General features: G+C 41.0%; 1 protein-coding gene and 2 non-coding genes across 4 annotated transcripts; all 3 read left to right on the top strand.

Annotated features, from left to right (window-relative positions):
• Window positions 1-6,431: 6,431 nt before the first annotated feature.
• Window positions 6,432-6,502, top strand: trnag-gcc (transfer RNA glycine (anticodon GCC)). Its single transcript has one exon. It is a non-coding gene; the product is annotated as a tRNA-Gly (tRNA).
• Window positions 6,503-8,062: 1,560 nt separating this feature from the next.
• On the top strand, window positions 8,063-8,133 carry trnag-gcc (transfer RNA glycine (anticodon GCC)). The gene has a single exon. It is a non-coding gene; the product is annotated as a tRNA-Gly (tRNA).
• Window positions 8,134-9,925: 1,792 nt separating this feature from the next.
• cfl1l (cofilin 1 (non-muscle), like) lies at window positions 9,926-13,400 on the top strand. 2 transcript variants are annotated; one of them, XM_081725256.1, is made up of 5 exons: window positions 9,957-9,999; window positions 10,159-10,231; window positions 11,376-11,674; window positions 12,524-12,600; window positions 12,760-13,400. In XM_081725256.1, exons 2-5 carry the CDS (start codon window positions 10,229-10,231, stop codon window positions 12,867-12,869), a joined length of 489 nt encoding a protein of 162 aa, XP_081581382.1. In that variant the 5' UTR covers window positions 9,957-9,999; window positions 10,159-10,228; the 3' UTR covers window positions 12,870-13,400. The 2 variants fall into 2 exon arrangements, with proteins under 2 accessions (XP_026873129.2, XP_081581382.1); XM_027017328.3 differs by having other exon boundaries at window positions 9,926-10,231.
• The last annotated feature ends 9,003 nt before the right edge of the window (window positions 13,401-22,403 follow it).

Below are 22,403 nucleotides of genomic sequence, written 5' to 3'. Positions count from 1 at the left end.
GTCTTGATTACACTGGAAGAATAGAAAACAGTGTGCAATACAAAGCACGTCTGCATGATATGGAGAAAATGTCATACTACTATTATATTCCTAGGTATATTGCTATTGTGATATATGACTTGCAGTACATTACACACACTTCTAAAACATTAATACTTCTGCAGACACCCATGAACGTATTTGCATGAAGCTACAAAGAAGGGGTTTATGGGTAATTGTAGTTCACAGAAAAGCTGCCATGACTTCAGAATCTGAGCTATACAATTGGCATATCTGTGGTGCTGTGTGTCAATTAAAGACTACTTGGGCAGGAAATATATCCAGGAGCTCTGAAATAGAATTGGAAGAACAACTGAACAAAACACTGCCCCCTAGTGTGCACACTTTGGCATGCCTGCCAGAATGATGGCACACATCTATATAAACATCCCTTGAAGGATTACAGCACAGGCTTGCAGGTGGGCAGTTTAATTTGGCCCTTAGTGTGACAGAGTTGAAGAATTATTCTGTTCTGGATTATTTTTGACCCAAAAGATTTATTGGATCATGTAAATGTCTTAATACATCAAAGTCTCCACAGAATACTCATGAGGAACATCTGGGAATAGGCATGGTGCTCGTAGCATACACTAAAAACCCCTCTCCTACAGCATTATTGAAAGGCCACTATTGAGACAATAATTAACACAATATATCGTGCGACCCTGAGTCAACCTGAACCCAGTGGCTCAGACCCAGCCAGTCATCCTAAATGATTCAGAAATCTCCTAGGTGACAGTAACTATGTAAACTCTCCCAATATACCCGGGTTGCAATTCAGTGAAGCCTGTTTTGTGAATAACAAGGTGCAAGACATTTACTGAAAGCTAAGGGCAAAGAAACAGGCCCTGAGGCAGGCCTGCTAGAGTATTCAAATACGTTGCTAGAGGGTGAGTGTGTGTGGGGGGGGGGTTAAAAGCTGGAAAGTACTCCTGTCTGGATATTTGCAGTTTAGGAGGACAACCAGAATACTTGCTTTTCTGACATGCCCGTAATCTCGGAACCCAGTGCTCCCTGACAAGCGTACGTGCGCTGGGACCCTTGATTGAGATCCCATAAGTAAGCCGTTTCTCCTGCCGACCAGAAATATTCTGAAAAGCTCATTCCCCTTCCTCTCCAAAAGCTAAATGTAAACCCCCTCAAAGGTGTAAACAAGTTCTCCTACATCACTGAGCTTATGCTAACGCCTGCCTTCTTCACCAAAATTATTCGCGGTTTCTCCAAAGCTTCCAGAAAGGCAAGTGGCCTTTCGCTTAGAGGGATTTTGAATACATACTGTCTGGAATCTTTCTGAGCCCCAAAATAGACACGGGCTTTCCAGACGACATGCCTGTCAGAATTTGTAGAAAAGAGAAACGATGCTGGAATGTTTGGTGACGGTAAAAATGAGGTTGAAGATGGCGTTTTTAGCACAAATACAAACGAGTCAGTAATATGTACTGCACATTGAAGGCCTTCATGGGAACCACCATAGCTGACTGTTAATGAGAAAATTAAAACACAATGTCTACATCATCTTAAGAGAAATGACTGTGAAACACCAACACACGTATAATAAATACCCTAAGTCTATTCCTAAAAACAAATGAGCTATTATCAGTTGTGTCGACCCAGAGGTTGGTAACGGCTGTGGGACATGACATATTTTAAGGAGTTGGTCCTTTGTAAGCCATATAAACGTTGTGAAGTAGGTTTAGTGTTTCACTCTATAGCCGTCAGTGTTTTATTACCGGGATGGCGGCCCTTTTAAAGCCCTGCAAAATGCATTTAAAGCTGCTCCATACTACACTGGGTGAAGTGCGAAGCGGCTCTGTGCTCATACGCTGCCAATCAAACACTGACAAACAGAAAGGCAAAGCGCACACTGCCAGGTTTTAAACGCGCCGCGTGCTCTCTCGTGCTTTCTCGTTTCTCTCTCGGTGCTAAAGGTTGCGCGAGCTTTTAGCGGCTGAGTGGGCCCTTTTAGTCGCACGCGAAGAGAGGGAGCAGAAACGAAGGCCGTCGAGGTTGACGGGAGGCCTTGCAACTCGGACCAGAGTCGCGAAATGCTAAAGTGAAATGTGTCGAATGGCACGACCCGAATACACGCTACAGAGAGCGAGCGGGGGAGAGAGAGAGCACGCGGTGCTGCCAAGTGCATTTCAGCAACCGAATCTCGTGGATCTAAAATCAAAATCTCAGCGTGATCCCTCTCTGGGTGCTGAGATGCGACATGGCCAACGCCCGCTGCACGGTAGCCCCGAGAAGGAAATAAAGCAGCCATTCTTAAAAACTCTAACATTCCACGCGGGGGCGCACGAGTTTGCTTTCCAGCCAATGCCCAATCATTTTGCAGTAAATACCTCACTTTTTGTTTGACAGTACAAGGTGTTACTACACGTACTACATATAAAGTTTCGTTATTAAGTAATCTCATTAGATTTATAATACAGCAGCTGTATTTTTGTTTTGTTGCGCAAAACAATTTCAACATTTTTAATCAGGCTAGTGGCCGCTGCTGTGCACTGGGGAGTAAGGCTTTAAAGTTTTCCATCTGATGTGGGTGGATGTGTAGGGGGCATGTGGTCCAGGGTCCACAAAGCAGGCTGCTGCCAGGGATGCCCATCTGTGAGGGATTAACCACGTCAGATTCACTACTCACGTCCTGCTGACAGTGCGTGTGCGAGCGTGTGAAGAGACAAGGGGGGTCTTTATGTCTGACTTCAGCGAACCACATCTAGAACCAGCTGGACTACCCACTCTTGGTTTATTCAGCGCCAGAGAGAGAACGGATTTTTTCAAAATTCAGCGGTGCATGTGTACCCTGGAATTGCCCACAGACAATCATATGCGTGGACTTTTGATCCACGCACGCAGACACACCCACGTATGGCTCACGGCGAGCACATGAAGTCTGGGCGTGATGTGGCTTACTTCTTAACAACGTACACAAATACTCACAAACTCATCCTTTCTAATGACAGCACACTTTCATTCTCTTTATTGCAGATAGGCATGGTCGTGGTACAGGTGCTCCATGAGGCCATATTTGTTCAAAGACAGTGCAGTGTATGCTACATGGACATATACAGCAGGAGATCAGCCATAGCTGAGTGTGTGTGTGTGTGTGTGTGTGTGTGTGTGTGTGTGTGTGTGTGTGTGTGTGTGTGTGTGAGAGAGAGAGAGAGAGAGAGAGAGAGAGAGAGAGAGAGAGAGAGAGAGAGAGAGAGAGAGAGAGAGAGAGAGAGGGAACAAGAGATAAAAAGTAAAGGTAAAAGTAGAGACAGAAAAAGATTTTAAAAAAAGATGAAGAGAGAAAAGAATAAGGTAGAGGTGTAAGAGAGAACGAGTGAGTGAGAAAGAGAGGGGTGAGAGAGATAGGGTTATTATGAAAGGGAGAGAAAGAGAATGATATGGAAGAAGATTGGTTGGCTTCTCCAACATCCCCATTTTCAATCCATGGCTCTGTCCAACTCAACAATCCATATTTAATTTATGTGTCAGGGTCAGTGAGTTTGTGGATAACTATAATCAAACATTTAATGACAAGAACAGATGAAAAAACACAAGGGAGAAGAGGATGAATGAGAGACCACGAGAGAGACTGAGAGAGATGACAAGACGACAAGATAGAGAGAGAGAGAGAGAGAGAGAGAGAGAGAGAGAGAGAGAGAGAGAGAGAGCAGAACAGAGAGAATCAGGAATGGAGAATGGCAGACATGTAGTTTCAGAAAGACAGAGAGATCCAGAAGCATCAATCATTGTCAAATCCCCTTATACAGTGTGATTTCAGTATCACCTCTTCTTATTGGCTAGAAAGAAATGTGTGTGCATAACTTCATTACTAAGGGAGCAACAAAGAGGCAGATTAGAAAAGTAAACATTTTCCTGTAATGACAAGAAAAATAAATGTAAAAGCTGCGCAAGACTGCCAAATTATCAGAGCTCTCTCAACACTATACTACAGCGCCATCTGCTGGTGGCTAGCGTAACATTGGCTACAGACAGCACTTTCCATTTGTCTTCGGCTCCAGGTGTCAAAAAAACTCGACGGTTCTACGTCTGGAAAGTAGACCATTTCATTGTGGGTTAGAAAGGGCTGAACGCGACTGGATACAACGAACTCAACTGCCTTTACATCCGTCACATCCACAGGTTGTCTCTGAGTATCAACTTTTATTTGAAATATCCACTAATCCAAAGTTCCGAGTGAATGCCAGTTTGGTTCCACAGCCAACTGAAGACACCAGCTATATAACTACGCATTCATGTCATGTTCCTCATTACTTTATAAACAGATTACAACATCTGCTAAACCGATATATCTACAGACATCTAGTCAGAACGGTGCAACTATAACAGCCTCTCTGAGTTTCATCTCCCTTATGAGTGGCTTCAAGCAGAGTCTTGAATTTCCCTTCAGGGATCAATATCGTCTTATCTTATCTTACACAGGCAATCCTGAGAGCCCACAACCTGCTTGTCGCATCACTGAACGTCTGCGGCTCATCCATAATGTTACCAGATCTGACCCCAACCTTCCACCAAAGACTGCATCCCTCCTGTCACAAAGCTGGGGGGGTTTGTTTCTCAGCCAATTGGTCGAGAGCAGGTCCAGAAGAGAAATGGAAAGCAATAAGACTTTTAGGTGATGAACAGATTGCGGCTGGGGCATACGAGTGCCATGCACACGGTTCTCATGTGAGCTGGACTGAGTCTGTAACCACATATTACACACATTACAAACCACCACACACCCTTTAATTAAAAAAACTCTTCGAAGGAGTTCATACATATTATATTAATTCATTAAATCTGGTTATACAAGCACCATAATATATAAACATATAAATATTCTGGAGAGGCTGGGTTAATATAAACAACCCGATCTAAATGAAGTCATGCATCTTATAGTTATTTAATAAAGGATTTAAAGGAAGTGGCTTTCCTTCTGTGTCAGTGTGAGTTTGAGGCATGCAAGCAGGAAGTGAGGACTCACTCTCTGGGTAATCTCTTCTGGCTCTGAGACATAAAGACACATTGAGGCAAATCCCCCCGTGGACAAAGAGTGCTGAGTGTCACCCAGGAGCACAGAGGCGCGTCAGGCACGAAGCGAGTGCTTCCTGTCACCCCACAGAGAGACAGGTTACTTTTGCTTGCTGCAACACAGTGACAGAGAGACGACATGAGAGAGAGAGAGAGAAATAAATAATTATGGGTAAGAGAAACTTAAGTAGCTACAGAAATACACAAGAGAGTTCCATAACTCTGCTCACATTCCTAAACATGCACGCCCCACGTGCTGGCAATTCTGAGGCACAAACTCTCTGTTGCACCATGCTTTTGTTCTGTGTATTAGTAGGCTGTATTTTGTTCCTGACAGTCCAGGCTACGTTGTTAGCATCCTAATACCACTCTCCTCCTGCTTGTTTGGGTGTGCGCAGGAAGCCCCGCCTCCTCCGTGCTTGTGTGGTCATTTATATGCTAATTACAGCACTGTCCACTGTGGTAATTTATATGCTAATTATAGCACTGTCCACTCAGAATGCAGTGCTGATGGAACTTGGCTTTATTCAACAACTCGGCGCATGCAAAATCATTAAATAAACAAGTAATTTTAAAAGACTACAAAAAATGTAAACATCTGGAGAGAAGGATGCAGCACTTGTCAAAATGACAAACCTCCAGATATAGAAGCATTGTTTATATGCAGTAGTTCCGCATCGATGTTTAACAGTCTTCATCAAGATCACCATGTCACAGCTAGAGACTGTGTTCTCTGACATTAGCCAGACTGCATGTAGGAATATGATTTAGCAAATAATTGGACCACAAGTATTCAAAAACATTCTTTTATTGATACTTAAGTCGAGAAAAATGGATTTATTATGAACCGGAGTGGAAACGAAGAACATGTGTACATGAACGTGTAAATCCTGATGGATGAATGGGAAATCAAAGGTCAATTTAGGGTCAAACCACACTGTCATTCAAAGATATTTGTCTCTAGATTATACCTAACATAAATAACCAGCTGTAGGCCTCAGTCTCTAGTGCGGACCAGTTCTGTTACCACAGATACAACCCTCGGAAACCATTAGCCGTCCGAGCATTCTCAACACGCCACAGATATCAAAAATACATCACTTTTTGAAAAGGACGCTATACCAGAATGTCACCTTGACAGACTCATTCGATATAATGTAATCTTAGGGCCAACACTAAAAAGCTTTTACTCACGCACTTACTCGAGACAGAGAAAGTCACACCATCTAAATTCTAAGTTACATAGCAGGAACCTAAATAAATCTTAACTAATCAATGTATTTCTTAAAACGAGAGAGTTGAATCTCAGAAGGGAAAAAAAGACCACTTATTTGTGATCATCTTCTGGAGCGATCAGGATTCCTCAAGCATTGGTGGTTCAGTGGTAGAATTCTCGCCTGCCACGCGGGAGGCCCGGGTTCGATTCCCGGCCAATGCAACCGTTTTTTTGTGTTGTCCCACAACACAAAATGATAGCGTTCGTGAGCAGCTCTGGATGTAACTTGGGCTTACTAATACCGCAAGGATGCCCTTTAGTAGAGTAGATCATCATAGCAACACAGCTAATCTGCTCCAGGCAAGAGTAAGTTGAAGCTAGCCACACTGCGCCTATATATAAACCCCTCCTCCTGTCCAGTAAACCCACTGCAAAACTATGACGTCAACATTCCTCTATGGTCCAGTAGGGATTCAGCACTGGCAGCCTGACAAGATCACAACATGGTGCGGCAGTTTTAGAAGAAGGAGTTCATTAGTTTCCCGATTTGCCGTCTACTTAAGATCCTCGAAGGAACCTTGCATTGCCTGCAGTGCCACCTGGCGTACCGCAAAAGATTTATAGTGTTCTGATTTATAGCGTCATGCTTCGCCCCTAGTCACGCATTGCCAGGCCATGCATCTGTGGCTGAGACTGCTTTGCACCTGGCACTTACCCCCACCAACGCAGATGAATAAGGAAAAATACAATATGCATAGAGATCAGTGAGGTCTGTCCTGCTCTGAGGTAGCTGCGGAACCATTTGTTGTTTTATGTGGCCGTTTGCCTGTCAAGTCAATCATAGAGGTTTTAAGTGTTTTCAGGGGGGTTGCCAGCTTGCAAACAGCACATTGCATCTTAAATGAAGATACTGGGTGTTTTTTAGGTTTTGCTGGAGTTATTTCAGCAGTAGACCTCACATGTCTAGATATGTTGAATGTCGACTGGTTAACTGAAACTGGTTAGATTCATCAAACCTGGAGTTTGTTAAGCTTGCAAGGAGATATGCTCTTCTGGTGTTCCCCTGACAGTAAAACTGAATAAGAAATGTGTGCAAGCTTTACTGGAGCGTGAGACATAAAAAGAATCGAAACAGACAGAAATGAGTCACAGGTCTCGTCAGTTACAGTCTCACAGGTCCTAGTAGCAGACTAAGAAGACACAAAGACTCACAGAAACCCACACAAGTCTCCAGGAGATTTGAGCATTTTGGTCTTCACACCTCGAAGGTCACATGACCTTGCCAGTTCAGCATTGGTAAGCCTGGGTTTGCAAAGTTATTCATATTTAGTAATATTATGTTGTGACATGTACACATAGCAAGTTAACTTTTGTCAGCTGTGTACACTTTGAAAATATTGTACAGTTTATGTGAATATAATTTGGGGACAGCTGTTCAAAACAATCATTTAAAGATTCTTCCCCATTCGCACCCTGGGTTGACTGCAACATATTTTAATAATTGTATTTTTGCCAAATGTGAAATATATCATTTAACCTAAAATATTAAGAAAATTAAAGAAAGGGGATGATGCGTCTTGGGGGCTTCGTCAGTGAATGGCCCAGAACTTCTCCTTTTTAATGAAGCTTCAGCCAAGGCCTTGCACAGTATTCCTTCTCCTTACTCAACGCCTTATATTAGCTGAAAGTATTACCTCTGCTTCAGTGCAACATTTATTCGGCATCGCAGAGTGGGTTTCACAGTTGTTCACAGGAGAAAGAGTCAAAAAGTCAGTAGGGCAAGCATTGGTGGTTCAGTGGTAGAATTCTCGCCTGCCACGCGGGAGGCCCGGGTTCGATTCCCGGCCAATGCAAGTGAAATTTATTCTTATTTTCGAACACAAAATCTCCAAAATACGAGAGACTTTCAAGATCACCGCATACTTTTGAAATAAGCATGTTTTAGCAACATTTACAGCACCAGAGTTTGAGAAGACGCAACGGAACTCGTTTGACCAGGGAGATATTAGATGAGCGTTTGCCTGTTAGGCCTGTAATTGTGCCAATGTTGATGGTATACATCTTCGTTCTGGCTGATTTGTTTCTCTACTCTGTTTGGGTTTTTTTTGCTGACAGCAAGACTATTGTTAGCTGCATTGCTAGCTTCGTTATCAACTAGTCAATATACATGGAGTTATTAAATAACACTTATAAACAACACTTATAAACACTTTAATATCCTAATATTATAAGTGTAATAAAAAAGAAAATGAGATTGCCAGCTACGATGTCATCATTTCCTAGCACTAAAAATACAATTTAAAGCTAAATACATATATATATATATATATATATATTTTTTTTTTTTTTTTTTTTTTTTTTTTTTTTTTTAAAGATTGACAAGGTCTCCACCAAGACAAGCGCGTGAAGGGGTGCGTACAACATGTCTCAAAGGCGCGCGAGAGAACAGCGACCTCGGTGGGGGCCATCTGTATGAAATGAGCTTTTATTGGGGTTCCTCAACTCAGGCATGATCCATGCTCTGTCTCAGAGCACTTCAGTGCCTGGTGTTCAGTTCTGTACCAGGTATTTCATGAGTGTGAGTTAGTGGTAGAGGAGCTGCATGCAACCACAGTTCCCATGCTGCCTGAAGTATGTGTTGAATGCTAGGGAGACCTGGGTTCAAGAATGGGTGTGGTTGCTGTCTTTGGTCTTTGTCACAATGAGTGTCAGGTGAGGTGGTGTTGCAAGCATGCCAGTGGTTAAAGTGATAGTTCATATGAGTACCATTGTATGGTTGGTGTAGTATAGTGGGTAACAATGCTGACTGGGTTCAATCCTTGCCTGGGCAAGAGCTGTATAGTTTACCAGTAAAAGTTCTTGGGTAAAACACTTGCCTGTCTCTGTCACATGACTGACAATGGGTAGGACTATATGTTAAATGTATGTGGTAGGAAGCTCTGTGTGAGTGCATAGGTATACCCACACAAAAATTGAGTCTCATGTTCCTTTGAGACTCTAGTGGGACACGTGCTGCAGATTTCTTTGGGGGGGGTGTTTGTTTTTTTGTTTTCTTGTTAAGTATAGAGAGGACCTCTCTGTGCTGCCCAGCCTCCATCTCAGGACACACAAGGAATGCACAAGCAAACATTCTTCCAGCCAGGAAAAACCTGTCTTGGCATGCTCTGGTTAACAGTTCGCATTCTTACACACAGGTAGCCATCTTATATGTAGTGTACTGTTAACAACTTATTTACCGACCAAAGAAATTAACAGATGAAACAGCATTAGTTTATATTTGTTAAGCCTAAAATGAAGGCAAAAAGGCAAACAAAAGAAAGTGAGGAATGTGATTATAAACAATAGTTATTTTGAATCAAATAACCAGTGTAGGACTACAGTATCCCTGATGTACTTCCTATGATATTAGGTGCTACAGTAACTATTATGCATGTTTTAATTCTTCTTCACTTCCTTACACCTTACCTCCATTTTAGTCTCTCTTGCCAAATAAGGATCGTTCTGAAATTGTCTTGTCGAAAAACCTGTCTGTATTTGGTTTTCCATATATGGGAGGTGGTTTCTGTCTCTGCCTCCTATTGGCTATTAGTTACCTGGGAAGACATTACCTGTAATCAGTTTTATTTGGCTGCATTCATTATTTCTTATCATAAAAAGCAAACATATTTAACTGGGTAGCAAGAGCATAGGATAAACTTCAACTGTGACTGCTCATTTAGGTGATTAAATGCACTTAAAAGTTGCAGAAGCCTAGGTTTGTCCTCAGGGGATATTTGGCAAGGGCAGAGACATTTTTTAAAGCACAAAAGGAGGTGTGTTCAGCTCTTTACCGTCTGCTTCACCTCATCTCTCTCTCTCTGTCCTCTTTTCCCATCCAGGGCAGCAATTCTTTTTTTTTTACTCTCAAACTGAGCTCTTTTTGTCTTCTCCAACAAAGGTGCATGAGACATGGTAAGTAACAGAACCTTTTTGACTAAGATTCTTGACACATAGAAATTACGCAATGATTCTTCGCATTTGAAACAGTGGTGTGTGATAAACTCTCATTCTCCGTGAAGTGCGCGTCCCCTGACTGAAAGGAGGCACTTTGAAAAATAGCATAGCCCACGATTAAATGAACAGTTTTCCAAATGTTTTCTTGATGATAATTGATATATTTAATCTGAGGAAGGACAATAAGGAAGGAATATTGACACCCCTCCCAGTAGGACTTTCAAGAGAGATGAGATTACCTAAGCATGCTGACGTGTGCCTACTAGTTTTGACTTGTTTTCACTAGAAAAGAATGTCGAAACTGCTGTAGAAGGATAGGTGTGTTATACTCACAGGATGTGTTCATAAAAATATTTGAATACACCTGTATTTATTTTAATGAAAATGAAAAAAGCAAAAAAAAAAAACCTGAAAACATCACAATCTCTGATCTGAAACTTTAAAAGCAGTTATTTTGCATGTTGGTTTGGTTCCACTCTTTTGAGCCTCAACTGTTGTGAGGATTAATTTCTTTATTCCTGTTTAAGTCCATTGTGGCTATGCTGTACCATGGTAATATTGTTGAAGTTGGCCCATTTGAGCCTTTCTTCATTTTTGGAAAAAATCCTTTACATTAGTGTTTGCTATGATATTCTAAAGTTTAGCTCAAAAACAACCTGAAGTCTTACCTTTTGAGTTTCACTGCCCAGACGTGCTCCGATCTGTTTATCGATGGTTACACTGAATATCAAAGAAAGATCAAACCATAACAGAGCAGTTACAGCCATCAAGTGCTGCAGGCTGCTGTTCATTTGGACATTGACTGCTGAACCTGCTTTTACCACCAACAATTGCCTTCCACAAACTGATGTTAAAGTATTGAAGGACATGGTTAATTAAAGTAGTGATTCTACTTGTAATTTGGCTTGTTCTGGTTTTGACACCATTCAGCTGAGAGCCTGGCAATAATTTTAGGCCTTATACTTGTGAGGTTCAATAAAAATAACATTCATGTACCAAACTGGATACGAGCTACTTTTTGAATGCAGTCTGGTTTTTAAATAGGTTGTCTTATACAGTTAAGTCAAATGATCACATCTTTTTCTCTCCACTCTGCCTCCAGGCCTCTGGCGTAGCTATAAGTGACGAAGTGGTCAAACACTTTGAACAAATCAGAGTGCGCTATCATGGTAGTGAAGAGAAAGAGAGATTTAAATTGGTCATCATGCGGTTAAGCGAAGACAAGAAGAGCATCGTCGTGGACCACAAGTGCTCGCTGAAGATCAAAGACCTTGAGAAAGAAGCCGACATCTTCAAGAAGATCATCAGTATGCTTCCAGACTGTGACTGTCGCTATTGTCTGTACGACTGCTTCTACAAAACCAAGGAGTCTTCAAAGCAGGACCTGGTCTTCATCATGTGGTATAAAATCATCTTTTTTTTGTTCTTTTGGCACAGCATCAGTCCCTTTTGCCAAATAATATCTGGCCTGTAATGGTTTATTCAGAATGTTGTTCCTCTATACCATTATTCATAGGCTACTTCAGATTTACTCCATTTTAAAAGATCAATGTGTCTCTGATTGTGAAAATTGAGAATTGCTATGAATGGATATATTAAGAGTTTATTAGCATAGTTTCATCTTAGTTACTAGATAGTTTTTTTTCCATTATTTCTACACTCATTGTAAGTTAAATGTTATTCTGGAATTTGTTGGTTAGCCAAAGAATTATAGAGAGCTATTTTGCACACAGCAGATTTAAAATGCAAACACTTGCCTACAAAGCCAAAAATAGACACGCCCCCTCTTATCTGAACACCTTGTTACGCATCTCGTACCTTTTTTGCCTCAAGTACAGTTCATCTTAAACCACTGCCCCTCAGGAGATATGCCTCACACTCTCTTCTGTATCAGCACCAAGGTGGTGGAATGAACCTCCACTACATATCCACACTGCAGAGTAGCTGATACAGTTTTAGTTTCATAGTATTCTGTACTCGGGCCTAATTTACTGGCATAAGGATTATTTTTGCTGAGATAACAAAACACTTTTGTAAGTCACTTTGGATACATTTAAATTTTACTGACGCTCCCTCTGTCTTTGCTTAATAAACGTTACCACCTGATTTTCCTGCTGACAAATTTCCTGATGACATGATTGACAAAGAACTGAATGTGATGTTCGACTAGGCAGTGTGTGTTAATGTCTGTGATTGCTTACTTTTTTACACAGGTTTATTTGTTTGTGTGTTTGTTTGTTTGTCATGCAGGGCCCCTGACAGTGCAAGCATGCAGAATAAAATGGTCTATGCAAGTTCAAAAGTAGCTCTGAAAGCAAAGTTCCAAGGTTGGTTTGTGGGGGTTTTTTTCCAAGATTTATGGTTGCTTTGTGGTATTTTCTTTTCCAAGCAAGTGGCACATTTGTTGATGATATTTGTTTTTTATACTGGATCTTTCTTGAAATTCTGTGTTTTCTGAATGTTTGTTGAAACTCACTGTTTTGCAGGTCTGAAGTTTGAATGGCAAGTGAATGACCCTGCAGACAAAGATCTTTCATGTCTAATTGAGAGGTTGGGAGGAAAGGATGTGATTGAAGTGGAAGGAAAATGTGTCTAAAAAGATCTAAAAAGAACACCAGCAAATGCCCTTAACATGCAATTGTACTGTCTTTATAAAAACACTTATTTTGGTGGTATATAATCTTTTACATCATGGAAAAGCACTATAGTCCTTTTGATAAAGATGCTTTCAAATCTGTACCATTATCCTTGTCATCTCTTTTTATTTGGCATTGTTCGATTAGGTTTGTTTTTAGACATCAGAAGGGCACCTTTATTTCAGAAGCCATCATCACATTTTCACTGCAATGGCTCATAGGCTGATTCTCCATTTTGCTGTGAGAAGAAATTTCCAAGCAGCTCAAAGCTTTCCTTTTCTTTTAATTTCCTTTTTTTCCTGTACCATTTGAAATCTGGCACGTCTTTGTCTGAGCATAGTAGAAGTCTTGAACTTTATGTGAGGATTTATCACATAGGCTGTTTGTCAATATTGGAAAAACACAACATGGAGGTTTTCTTCACAGTGATTCATTGACGGTTACATTCTCAATAAAAGAATATTGACTACAATATTTTGACTTCTAAATAATCTGTGGTTTCTGTGTTCTTTTGAAAGTGTACTGTGCCTGCAGGGCAGGGCTCTCTGTCTCTGTCTCTGGCGATCGGGTGGAGTGTACGTATTTGTATTGTCTCTGTTCGAACACGCCTGACCTGTCCGTCAAAAAGCCTCTACGCAATACCCCATCAGCTGGACCAGGCACAGTGAAGCAGAGGAGGCCATCTGTGTTTGGGAGTCTGAGAGAGCAACACCGGCTATGCTATCAGGGAGAGAAGGGTGGCATGATTTATCTCTGCTGTCAATCACAGTGACACTGGCCAATCAGCGGTGTCTGTGAGCTCATGCATCAAAAGGGAATTGATAGTGCAGTCCTCTGTGTGTTCCTCCGTCCCCTAACATTGCATGAGGCCACTGTAACGGGGCAGCAGGCCTGTCAGGACAATCAGGATGACGCACCGCGACAGATAGCACCCACTGGAGGATGCTGCAGGAGGTTATGACCTCCTAGATGGACCCAAGTACAGATGAGGTGGAGCAGGGAAGGGAACTGTTGGAAAGCCAATCAAAAGGAGAGAACACCAGAGGGAAGGGGATTGAACTGGAAGAGTAGGGGCACTCGAGCACACTCCTGGGAAGGTGAACAAAACAGGGAAAATCACAGAGGACAAGAGTGGTAGTCTTGTGTGGTCTGGTGTTCAGTGGTAGTCTGGTGTTCGTGGTGGTCTGGTGTTCAGTGGTGGCCTGGTGTTCAATGGTAGTCTGGTGTTCAGTGGTGGTCTGATGTTCAGTGGTGGCCTAGTGTGGCCTGGTGTTCAGTGGGAGCTTGGTGTTCAGTGGTGGCCTGGCCCTAGACTCCTCTATTTTTCCAAATGTACCTGCATCATGATGTGTGAAATAACTACAGAAATAATTTATTCCACACAAATGTCTCCAGTTCTGAATGGCACAGGAGGACTCAGTGCAGAACTATCATCAGTCTATCATCAGACAGGAGACCCGAACATGCTGCCAATGGACAACACTAAGCTAAGCGGGCTTGACCCGCAAATGACCGCAAGTGACCACGCTAACCAGGTGTCACACATTAAGATAGCCACACATTTGGCTAGCTATTTTGCTGCAGCACAACAGTGAGGCTGCTCGTCCAGTGAGGCTGCTTGTACAAGTTTATGTACAGCAAATGTTTCAACTTTCAAAAATAAGCCAACTGGCAGCTCAAGGCATATGTATGCATAAAGGGACAAATCTGAAACCATTTTACATAATGTATCATACAAACTGGCCTCTTTTTTTTACTTTATCCTGATTAGGATTAAAATATGTTTCCATATTTTTTTTCATGCTTCTCCGAGCTGTGCAAAAATTATAAAATACATGAAACAATATCAAGCTAGACTGCATCAGAAAAGGCAGGCTGACATAAAAGCAAAAGAGGGTGAGTGGTGTGGAGTCAGACCCTCTAAGGTGTTCGAGAATGAATGATTAAAAAAAAGTGGACAGAAAAAATAATGCAAATATATTTCAGAAACATCAACCTATTCATATAAGCTACTATGAATGTTCTCGGTTACAACAGGGCACATTTCTGTCCAAGAACAGAACTGAAACTAAATTGTTTATAAGTATGACTGCAGGTATTCGCTGCTGTTTATGTGCCTATGTGACACTTCTGGTGATATATAGACAGTGGATCTGTCTATTAGTTTATTAGCAAAATTAGCAAAAGAAAATCTGACCAATCATGCATATGATTTACATTACAGGGGCAGGCCTATGGCAGCCTGGCCCTTCTAATTATAAGTAAAATGTCACTGTCTATAAGCTCACTGCTATAGCCAGTGAACGTCTAATCTTGACTATAGCTGAGACTGTGGTGTACATAACTGAAAACCTTTTTCAAGGCTACCCTTCAATGAAAATCCCACAATAATTCAGTCAGGTTGGCCAACTCCATCTACAATGCTATAATACAGGAAGGGAAAAGTTGTTATGATTAGTTTTGTAAGATGAACTAAGACAGGCATGCCTGACTAAAGACCAGCCTGTGGCATACACACTACTTTTCTTTTGTGAACAGTATTTGCATTTGTACTGAGGGCTGCATAACTGTATTTAGAATAAAAATATATGCTGAAGGGGAACTTGCATGATTCACTACACACCACTGATACACAATATATATTTAAATCTATATAATATATACAATTTATTTGTGTCTGGTGTAAACATTTCTTAATTTAAAGCTCTTGAACGCTTTAATGAGCAGAGGGTTAGATACATCACATTAAATGCTAAATAAATAAATATTATTATTATTATTTGAGAAAAGTCATAGGCAGTTGCACACACACACATACTGCACCTTTAATTCTGCCATGTCCTCTGTGTGTGGACACTCTCTCTACCTGCTTCTAGCTGGCCCAGCTGCATCTGGAGTTCAGCCACTGTACTCTGAGCCTGACGCCAGTCAGTGAAAGGATCATTGGTTTGAAGGGAAGAGGTAAAGAGGAATATAAAACCAATAATAAAATGTGGTTTAAAAATGTGGTGATGACAAAGTAGTGCATATGTTATCACAATTTATAAGATCATCTCAGGAGATGGATATTTCTCAGGCCAGGACAGGGACTACTGTCACTGTCAAGTTCTTACTCTTTACAAAGTGCCTGTTCCTAAGTCACATGACTGCCGAATTAATGCTGGCTGCCGAATTCAAGTTATCCAGTATGTTGTGCATTTAATATTTGCATATTTGGAATTTTTACAGATGATAAAAACCACACTACTTCACAATCTTGCTGAAGTAACCAGACAGTCAGTTATCTTGCAAGGTAGATCAGTGCATATTACCAGCCTAAATATCAATCAATCCATGACCACCTGTTTAGAACAGGAAATTGACCAATATAGACCTAATACTGATCAGCTGGTGCATTTATAAACAAAACGCAGTGCAGGGAAGCAGATACTACAGTCATATGCTAAGAACAAAGATTACTTTAAAAAAACCAGTGTGATTACGTCCTACCTTTTAGGATTGTGGTACAGTAAAACTGGTCATACTTGCTCTGCCTCCTCATGCAGTCATTATAGCAAAGCCTGTTCTGCCTGTTGCCTCTCCACAGTCGGTTCCAGTTCAGCCTTAACCTGTTTGAGTAACATACACACACACACACACACAGTGGAGCTTCCACTGGGACACGAACTTGAGAAACACCAAAGAGAAAAGGCTGCTTTGTAGAAGGAGCACTGAACGGCATTGGAAGCTACTCAGACAGGACTCACTTTACATTAGAGCTACTCAGACAGGACTCACTTTACATTAGAGATACTCAGACAGGACTCACTTTACATTAGAGATACTCAGACAGGACTCACTTTACATTAGAGCTACTCAGACAGGACTCACTTACATTAGAGATACTCAGACAGGACTCACTTTACATTAGAGCTACTCAGACAGGACTCACTTTACATTAGAGATACTCAGACAGGACTCACTTACATTAGAGATACTCAGACAGGACTCATTTTACATTAGAGATACTCAGACAGGATTCACTTTACATTAGAGCTACTCAGACAGGACTCACTTTACATTAGAGCTACTCAGACAGGACTCACTTTACATTAGAGCTACTCAGACAGGACTCACTTACATTAGAGATACTCAGACAGGACTCACTTTACATTAGAGCTACTCAGACAGGACTCATTTTACATTAGAGATACTCAGACAGGACTCACTTTACATTAGAAATACTCAGACAGGACTCATTTTACATTAGAGCTACTCAGACAGGACTCACTTTACATTAGAGATACTCAGACAGGACTCATTTTACATTAGAGATACTCAGACAGGACTCACTTTACATTAGAGCTACTCAGGCAGGACTCACTTTACATTAGAGATACTCAGACAGGACTCATTTTAGATTAGAAATACTTAGCCAGAATTAATTTTACATTAGAGATACTTGGACAGGACTCATTTTACACAGGGTGGAGAGGTATTTCCATTAATATCTAAGATCGTGACTAGTGTCTCTGTGATTTTAATTCCACCAAGATCTATCCTGACAGAAACCTTTTTACACCCTGCACACTGATTCACTTGAAAGGATTATAATATCTTTCACCAGTGCTAACTGGTGTAGAATAGTGATTAAAATGCAGGGCCAGTAATGTCGATCACCTGCTCACTATTCCCATCAGCACGTTTTCTTTTTTCTCAGGAAATACAATCGAATAGTGTGACCGCAGGACTCTGAGGTGCTATTTTTGGCCTGGCTGTGGTTAGCCTCAGACTCAGCCAGACCAGCCACATCAGTTTTACTTAACTACACATTCAGATCAACATGATTGCTCTGTCAAAACAAGCAGGAGTTTAGCTCTGGACAGAAATATGGAAACAGGGCATCTCCAAACAATTATAAATCTTCCCCTATAATAGCATAATAGAACAATGTTTTACTCAATAAAATAGCCAATTTCACATAGCCATAAATATCATTCCTCACTCTTTCTACTGATTTGCATGTCTGTGCTCCCAGTGGGTATGTCTAAACCTGTAAAACCAAACCAAGTGAGTAGTCACAGTTTGTAAAAGACGATGCTGATGAAGTAGTGAATAAAACTTCTGAGTGCCAAACACTGGTGCTGCTTTTTAAGCTCCGCCTCCAGGAACAACACACATTCCGTGAGCTGCACGAGGAAATACAAAAAAAACAAAAACATTGTCAGTTGAAAGCTGCCCACACCTCTCGTTATATCATCCAAGCTAGTGACATCATCACTCCTGCATTACTCATGTGAGGTCGCTGAGGGTGTCTGTTACTTGGGCCTATATATCATGAAAGCAACAAAGCCATTTTTGAAAGTGTTACTACTAGATATCACTGCTGTCTCCTCCAACGCCTGCACCTTCGGGTGAAGGAAGGAAAGCAGTTCACCACATATCGTGCAGTCTGCGAGTAGTGTCACGCAGTCTATAAGTAGTTACAACCTATAAGTAAGTAGTGTTGTGTGTTTGTGTTCATATCTCTGTAGTAGGAAATCTGAGGGAGTTGAATATATAGCTCAGTCTGCCTAACTAGAAGTGTTTTGTTTTATGTTGAGAACCATTTGGTTTGCTTAACTAGTATTGTTTTTACATTTATAGCATTTAGCTTAAGGTTTTATCCAAAGCAATTTACAATTCTTGCTGAACACAACTTGAGCAACCAAGGGTTAAGGGCCTCAAGCAAGCCAACAGTGGCAACATGGTTGCGTTGGGGCTTGAACTAGCAACCTTCCAATTACTAGTCAAAGTATCTTAACCACTGAGCTCCCACTGCCCCAGGGGTGTTTTGTTTGGTGTTGAGAATCAGTAGTGCAGTGTTCTTAACTAGCCTTGTTTTGTTTTGTTTTTTTGTTATTTTGGCATTGTCACTTCCTGAAGCCATCTCCCCTATTGAATAAAAGCAACCTAACAGAAAGTACAGGTTTCTGTGTGTTACAGCCTGAGTCTAGACCCAGTCAAAACAGTAGCAGACAGAAACATAGAAATAGAGACAGAAACTGAGCTACCACTACCACAGAATGAAACTGAGCTACCACCGGTCATAACATGAGTGGACAGAAACATAGAAGCTACTGTTATGACCGGGTCTAGACTCATGCCGTAACATACAGAAATCCCAGACCCGTACCTGTGGACAGTGTTGTAGTTTCTATGTTTCTATCTGCTACTCTAGCACAATGGACTGTACATTAAATGATGACTACAGAGTTAAAGTGCAGACTGGATCCTTTAATTTGAGGCTATGTGAATCTGAGTCAGGTAAACTCTACAAGACAGGAATCACAGCTCTCTTATCCTTACTAATGCTTCCAATTTAGGAACCAAAAGCAATTGCACATCTGGCCAGTTGTGTGTCATGAGCTCATGCACAAGTAAGTTAAGGATAAGACTTGATTATAGATGTGACATGTACAATGTGCTGAGGACCAAGGTAAAGAGGCTATCAGAATACATCGAACATTACATTTGTCAAAATGATCTGTTTGGTATATCGTTAAGAAGCAATAACCTGACATTGATATACTTAGCAATAGCTAAGATTTGGCAGACCATACAGGCCACAGAAACAGAATATTCATGCAGCTCAAGAAGACTGGCTATATAACCGGCTATGCATCTGTCTGGCGAAGTGACTGTGTGTGTGTGTGTGTGTGTGTGTGTGTGTGTGTGAGAGAGAGAGAGAGAGAGAGAGAGAGAGAGAGAGAGAGAGAGAGAGAGAGAGAGAGAGAGAGTCTGTGTGTGTGTGTGTGTGAGAGAGAGAGAGAGAGAGAGAGAGAGAGAGAGAGAGAGAGAGAGAGAGAGAGAGAGAGAGAGAGTCTGTGTGTGTGTGTGTGTGTATGTGTGTGTGTGTAGGTTCTCAGCCTCCCCAGTTGATCCTCTCAGTCTGTAATCCTGGCTCTCCATCCATTCTCCTCCTCCTCTTCACTCCTCTGAAGAGTTTTCAGCAATCCCTACAGTATCAAAGCAAGTACAATCGTCTCAGTGCTAACCCAAATTCTAATACTCAAACAGCAATAAGGCAAGTGTCCACAAGGGGGCAGGAGAGAGCTGCGGTTCACCCAAATTCTAATACCACAAATGATCATCATACACAGAGCGGGCATCTCACCGTTTCTGCCGCTCTCCTGTAAAATTCACATTCATTCTGTACTGTGCTCGGATTTTCCAGCGCCTAATATAAAAGGTCACACTAACTCAAACAGCTTCCAGCGCCTAATATGAAAGGTCACACTAACTCAAACAGCAACGAGTCAAGTGTCCACAAGAGGGCAGGAGAGAGCTGTGACATAGACAGATTTTCCTTACAGCCACTTTCCATTGTTGGGATTCCTGGGACCGTTCTTTGGAATTCAAAGCTTCCTGTGCTCACTCTGAAAGCTCTTAACCGTTTAATTTACATGGGGGGAAAAGGAGGTTTTCATTTATAAAGCACATTTTAAGCCTACTGATCCATAAACGTCACTGGGAAACGTCACTGGAAAAGCATGAAAACACATAAATCATCATACAAATAATCAACTAAATTGACAGTTTTAAAAAAATAAGTGGTAAAATTAGGCTTTGGGTCTCATTTTAAATGAAGAGAGAGGGGGCCAAATCTGAGTGATAGCACAGCAGGAATTCACATAGATTTCAAAAAGAGAAGAAAAAAGAAATCTGAGAATGACACTGGTCAGATAAATAGTTATGACTATACTAAGTAATCCGTAATCGTCTTGTCGCATTCTTCATCTTATTTACACTGGTTTCACTGTACAGTGGGAAAGACTACAAGGGTTTAATATTAGTGTCATTCCCCCAACTATTCCTCGCAGATGCCTCAATCATGCGCAGGCCGAGAGGTGTGTAAATAACTGAGAATTCATAATCAGCTGATCTGTGGGGGAAAGGATGTTTGCAGTCTCATTCTGGAAAGTCCTCAGATCTCCAGGTCTCTCCTGGAAGAAGCGTTCAGTCATATGACACTGTCAAACACAGAGCTTGAAGCCAATGTAATATAAAGTATATAGTATTCACATAGCATATAGTATTTAAATATAATTACATATAATGTAATATAAAGTATTAAATTATATAAATGTACTGGATCACTACAAGAATATAAATGTGTATTCAAAAGTAATGTGTACACACACACACAGAGAGAGAGAGAGAGAGAGAGAGAGAGAGAGAGAGAGAGAGAGAGAGAGAGAGAGAGAGAGAGAGAGAGAGAGAGAGCAAGTTCAAAAGTTTAACAGCTGAGAACCACTTAGCCCATCTACATTTTCCAGACTACAGAGACGCACTGACACTAATGTAAACTGTCGGGTGTTTAATGTAATACGTTGAAAACGAACCAGCTTCACTAGCTCACAATGACTTTCTGATGTGGAATAAAGATGATAAAGCTCTCGAGGAGTACATACTGAGACTAGATCAACGAATAAGCTAATTCCATGTGTCGCTAAAACTGCGTAATAACACCCAGGTCCAGGTACAAAATTACTATGACTGCAATCGACAATCATCTTTGGCGGTTTAGGCGTTAGAGTTTCGACTAAAGCAGGTGAAGACAGGCTGAAAATGATACGCAAAAGGCTAATTATACAAACGATAAAGTCAAGTGTTTTTAGTTTACACTGTTGATATTATATCTCGTTTTTTTACAAGCTTTCACAACTTCAAAAGGTTTTTAGTTCCTTATTACATATCAAATGTGTTAACAGTGTACTGTTCCACCAATGTCAACTAATCTATAACAGAGTAGTTATCCATCCATAGTGTAGTAGTAACTTTTATTCATTGGTTTGGTTTAAAGGAGCAATAAGTCATTTTTACTGCCAAAAAGTGGTTGTTGTTTTTTTTGGGTTTTTTTGTTTCCTGTAGGCCTAAAGTACAGCTCAAATGAGATGAAGAATCAAATTGGTTGGTAGTTTTCAAATTAACCAATTTATGCTCCATAGAGTGGGTCTCCCACATGGAAGAGGTCATGTTTAAAATGTCCAGAATGTCTAAAACACCCAGGCCACTAGGCCTCAGTCTAATGGCCATTTCTTAATGTGAAGAAGAATCATTGGAAAAACAACTTATTGCTTCTTTAATTGTATTGGATGTGAATATTATTTTCATTTATTTGCTGTGGGTGTGGGCACATGACATACTCCACTGCATGTTTTCTGCGTGCCTAAGCCATATCAAGGCTTCATATACTGAAACCGTAGTATGGCAAATCTAGCAGATCCAAATAAATGAATAGCCCTGTTTTTTTCAATAAAGTTGCTCCTTGTGGATAGCTAAAATAATGAGAATATTCCAATCGATTTAACCTTAAGGTTGAAATTTGATGACTGTTTTTCTGGACACTGATTAAGATGATTTAGTCATTTATTTACACTGTCAGTGGTTAGACACTAATAATTCACAAAAACAAAAAAATACCCTCTGAAGACTCTGCTTTTTTCGTGAGCACTAAAATGTCCTCTCACCAG

This window comes from Electrophorus electricus, chromosome 12 (assembly GCF_041902795.1).
Source record: "Electrophorus electricus isolate QZ-2024a chromosome 12, ASM4190279v1, whole genome shotgun sequence".
Taxonomy (NCBI): Eukaryota; Metazoa; Chordata; class Actinopteri; order Gymnotiformes; family Gymnotidae; genus Electrophorus; species Electrophorus electricus.
This window is presented reverse-complemented; position numbering and strand designations above follow the sequence as displayed.

Excerpts from the sequence above, each read along its gene's own strand:
- cfl1l (XM_027017328.3), top strand. Across the intron at positions 11,675-12,523 it reads GACCTGGTCTTCATCATGTG|GGCCCCTGACAGTGCAAGCA; the intron begins GTATAAAATCAT and ends TTTGTCATGCAG. Across the intron at positions 12,601-12,759 it reads TCTGAAAGCAAAGTTCCAAG|GTCTGAAGTTTGAATGGCAA; the intron begins GTTGGTTTGTGG and ends ACTGTTTTGCAG.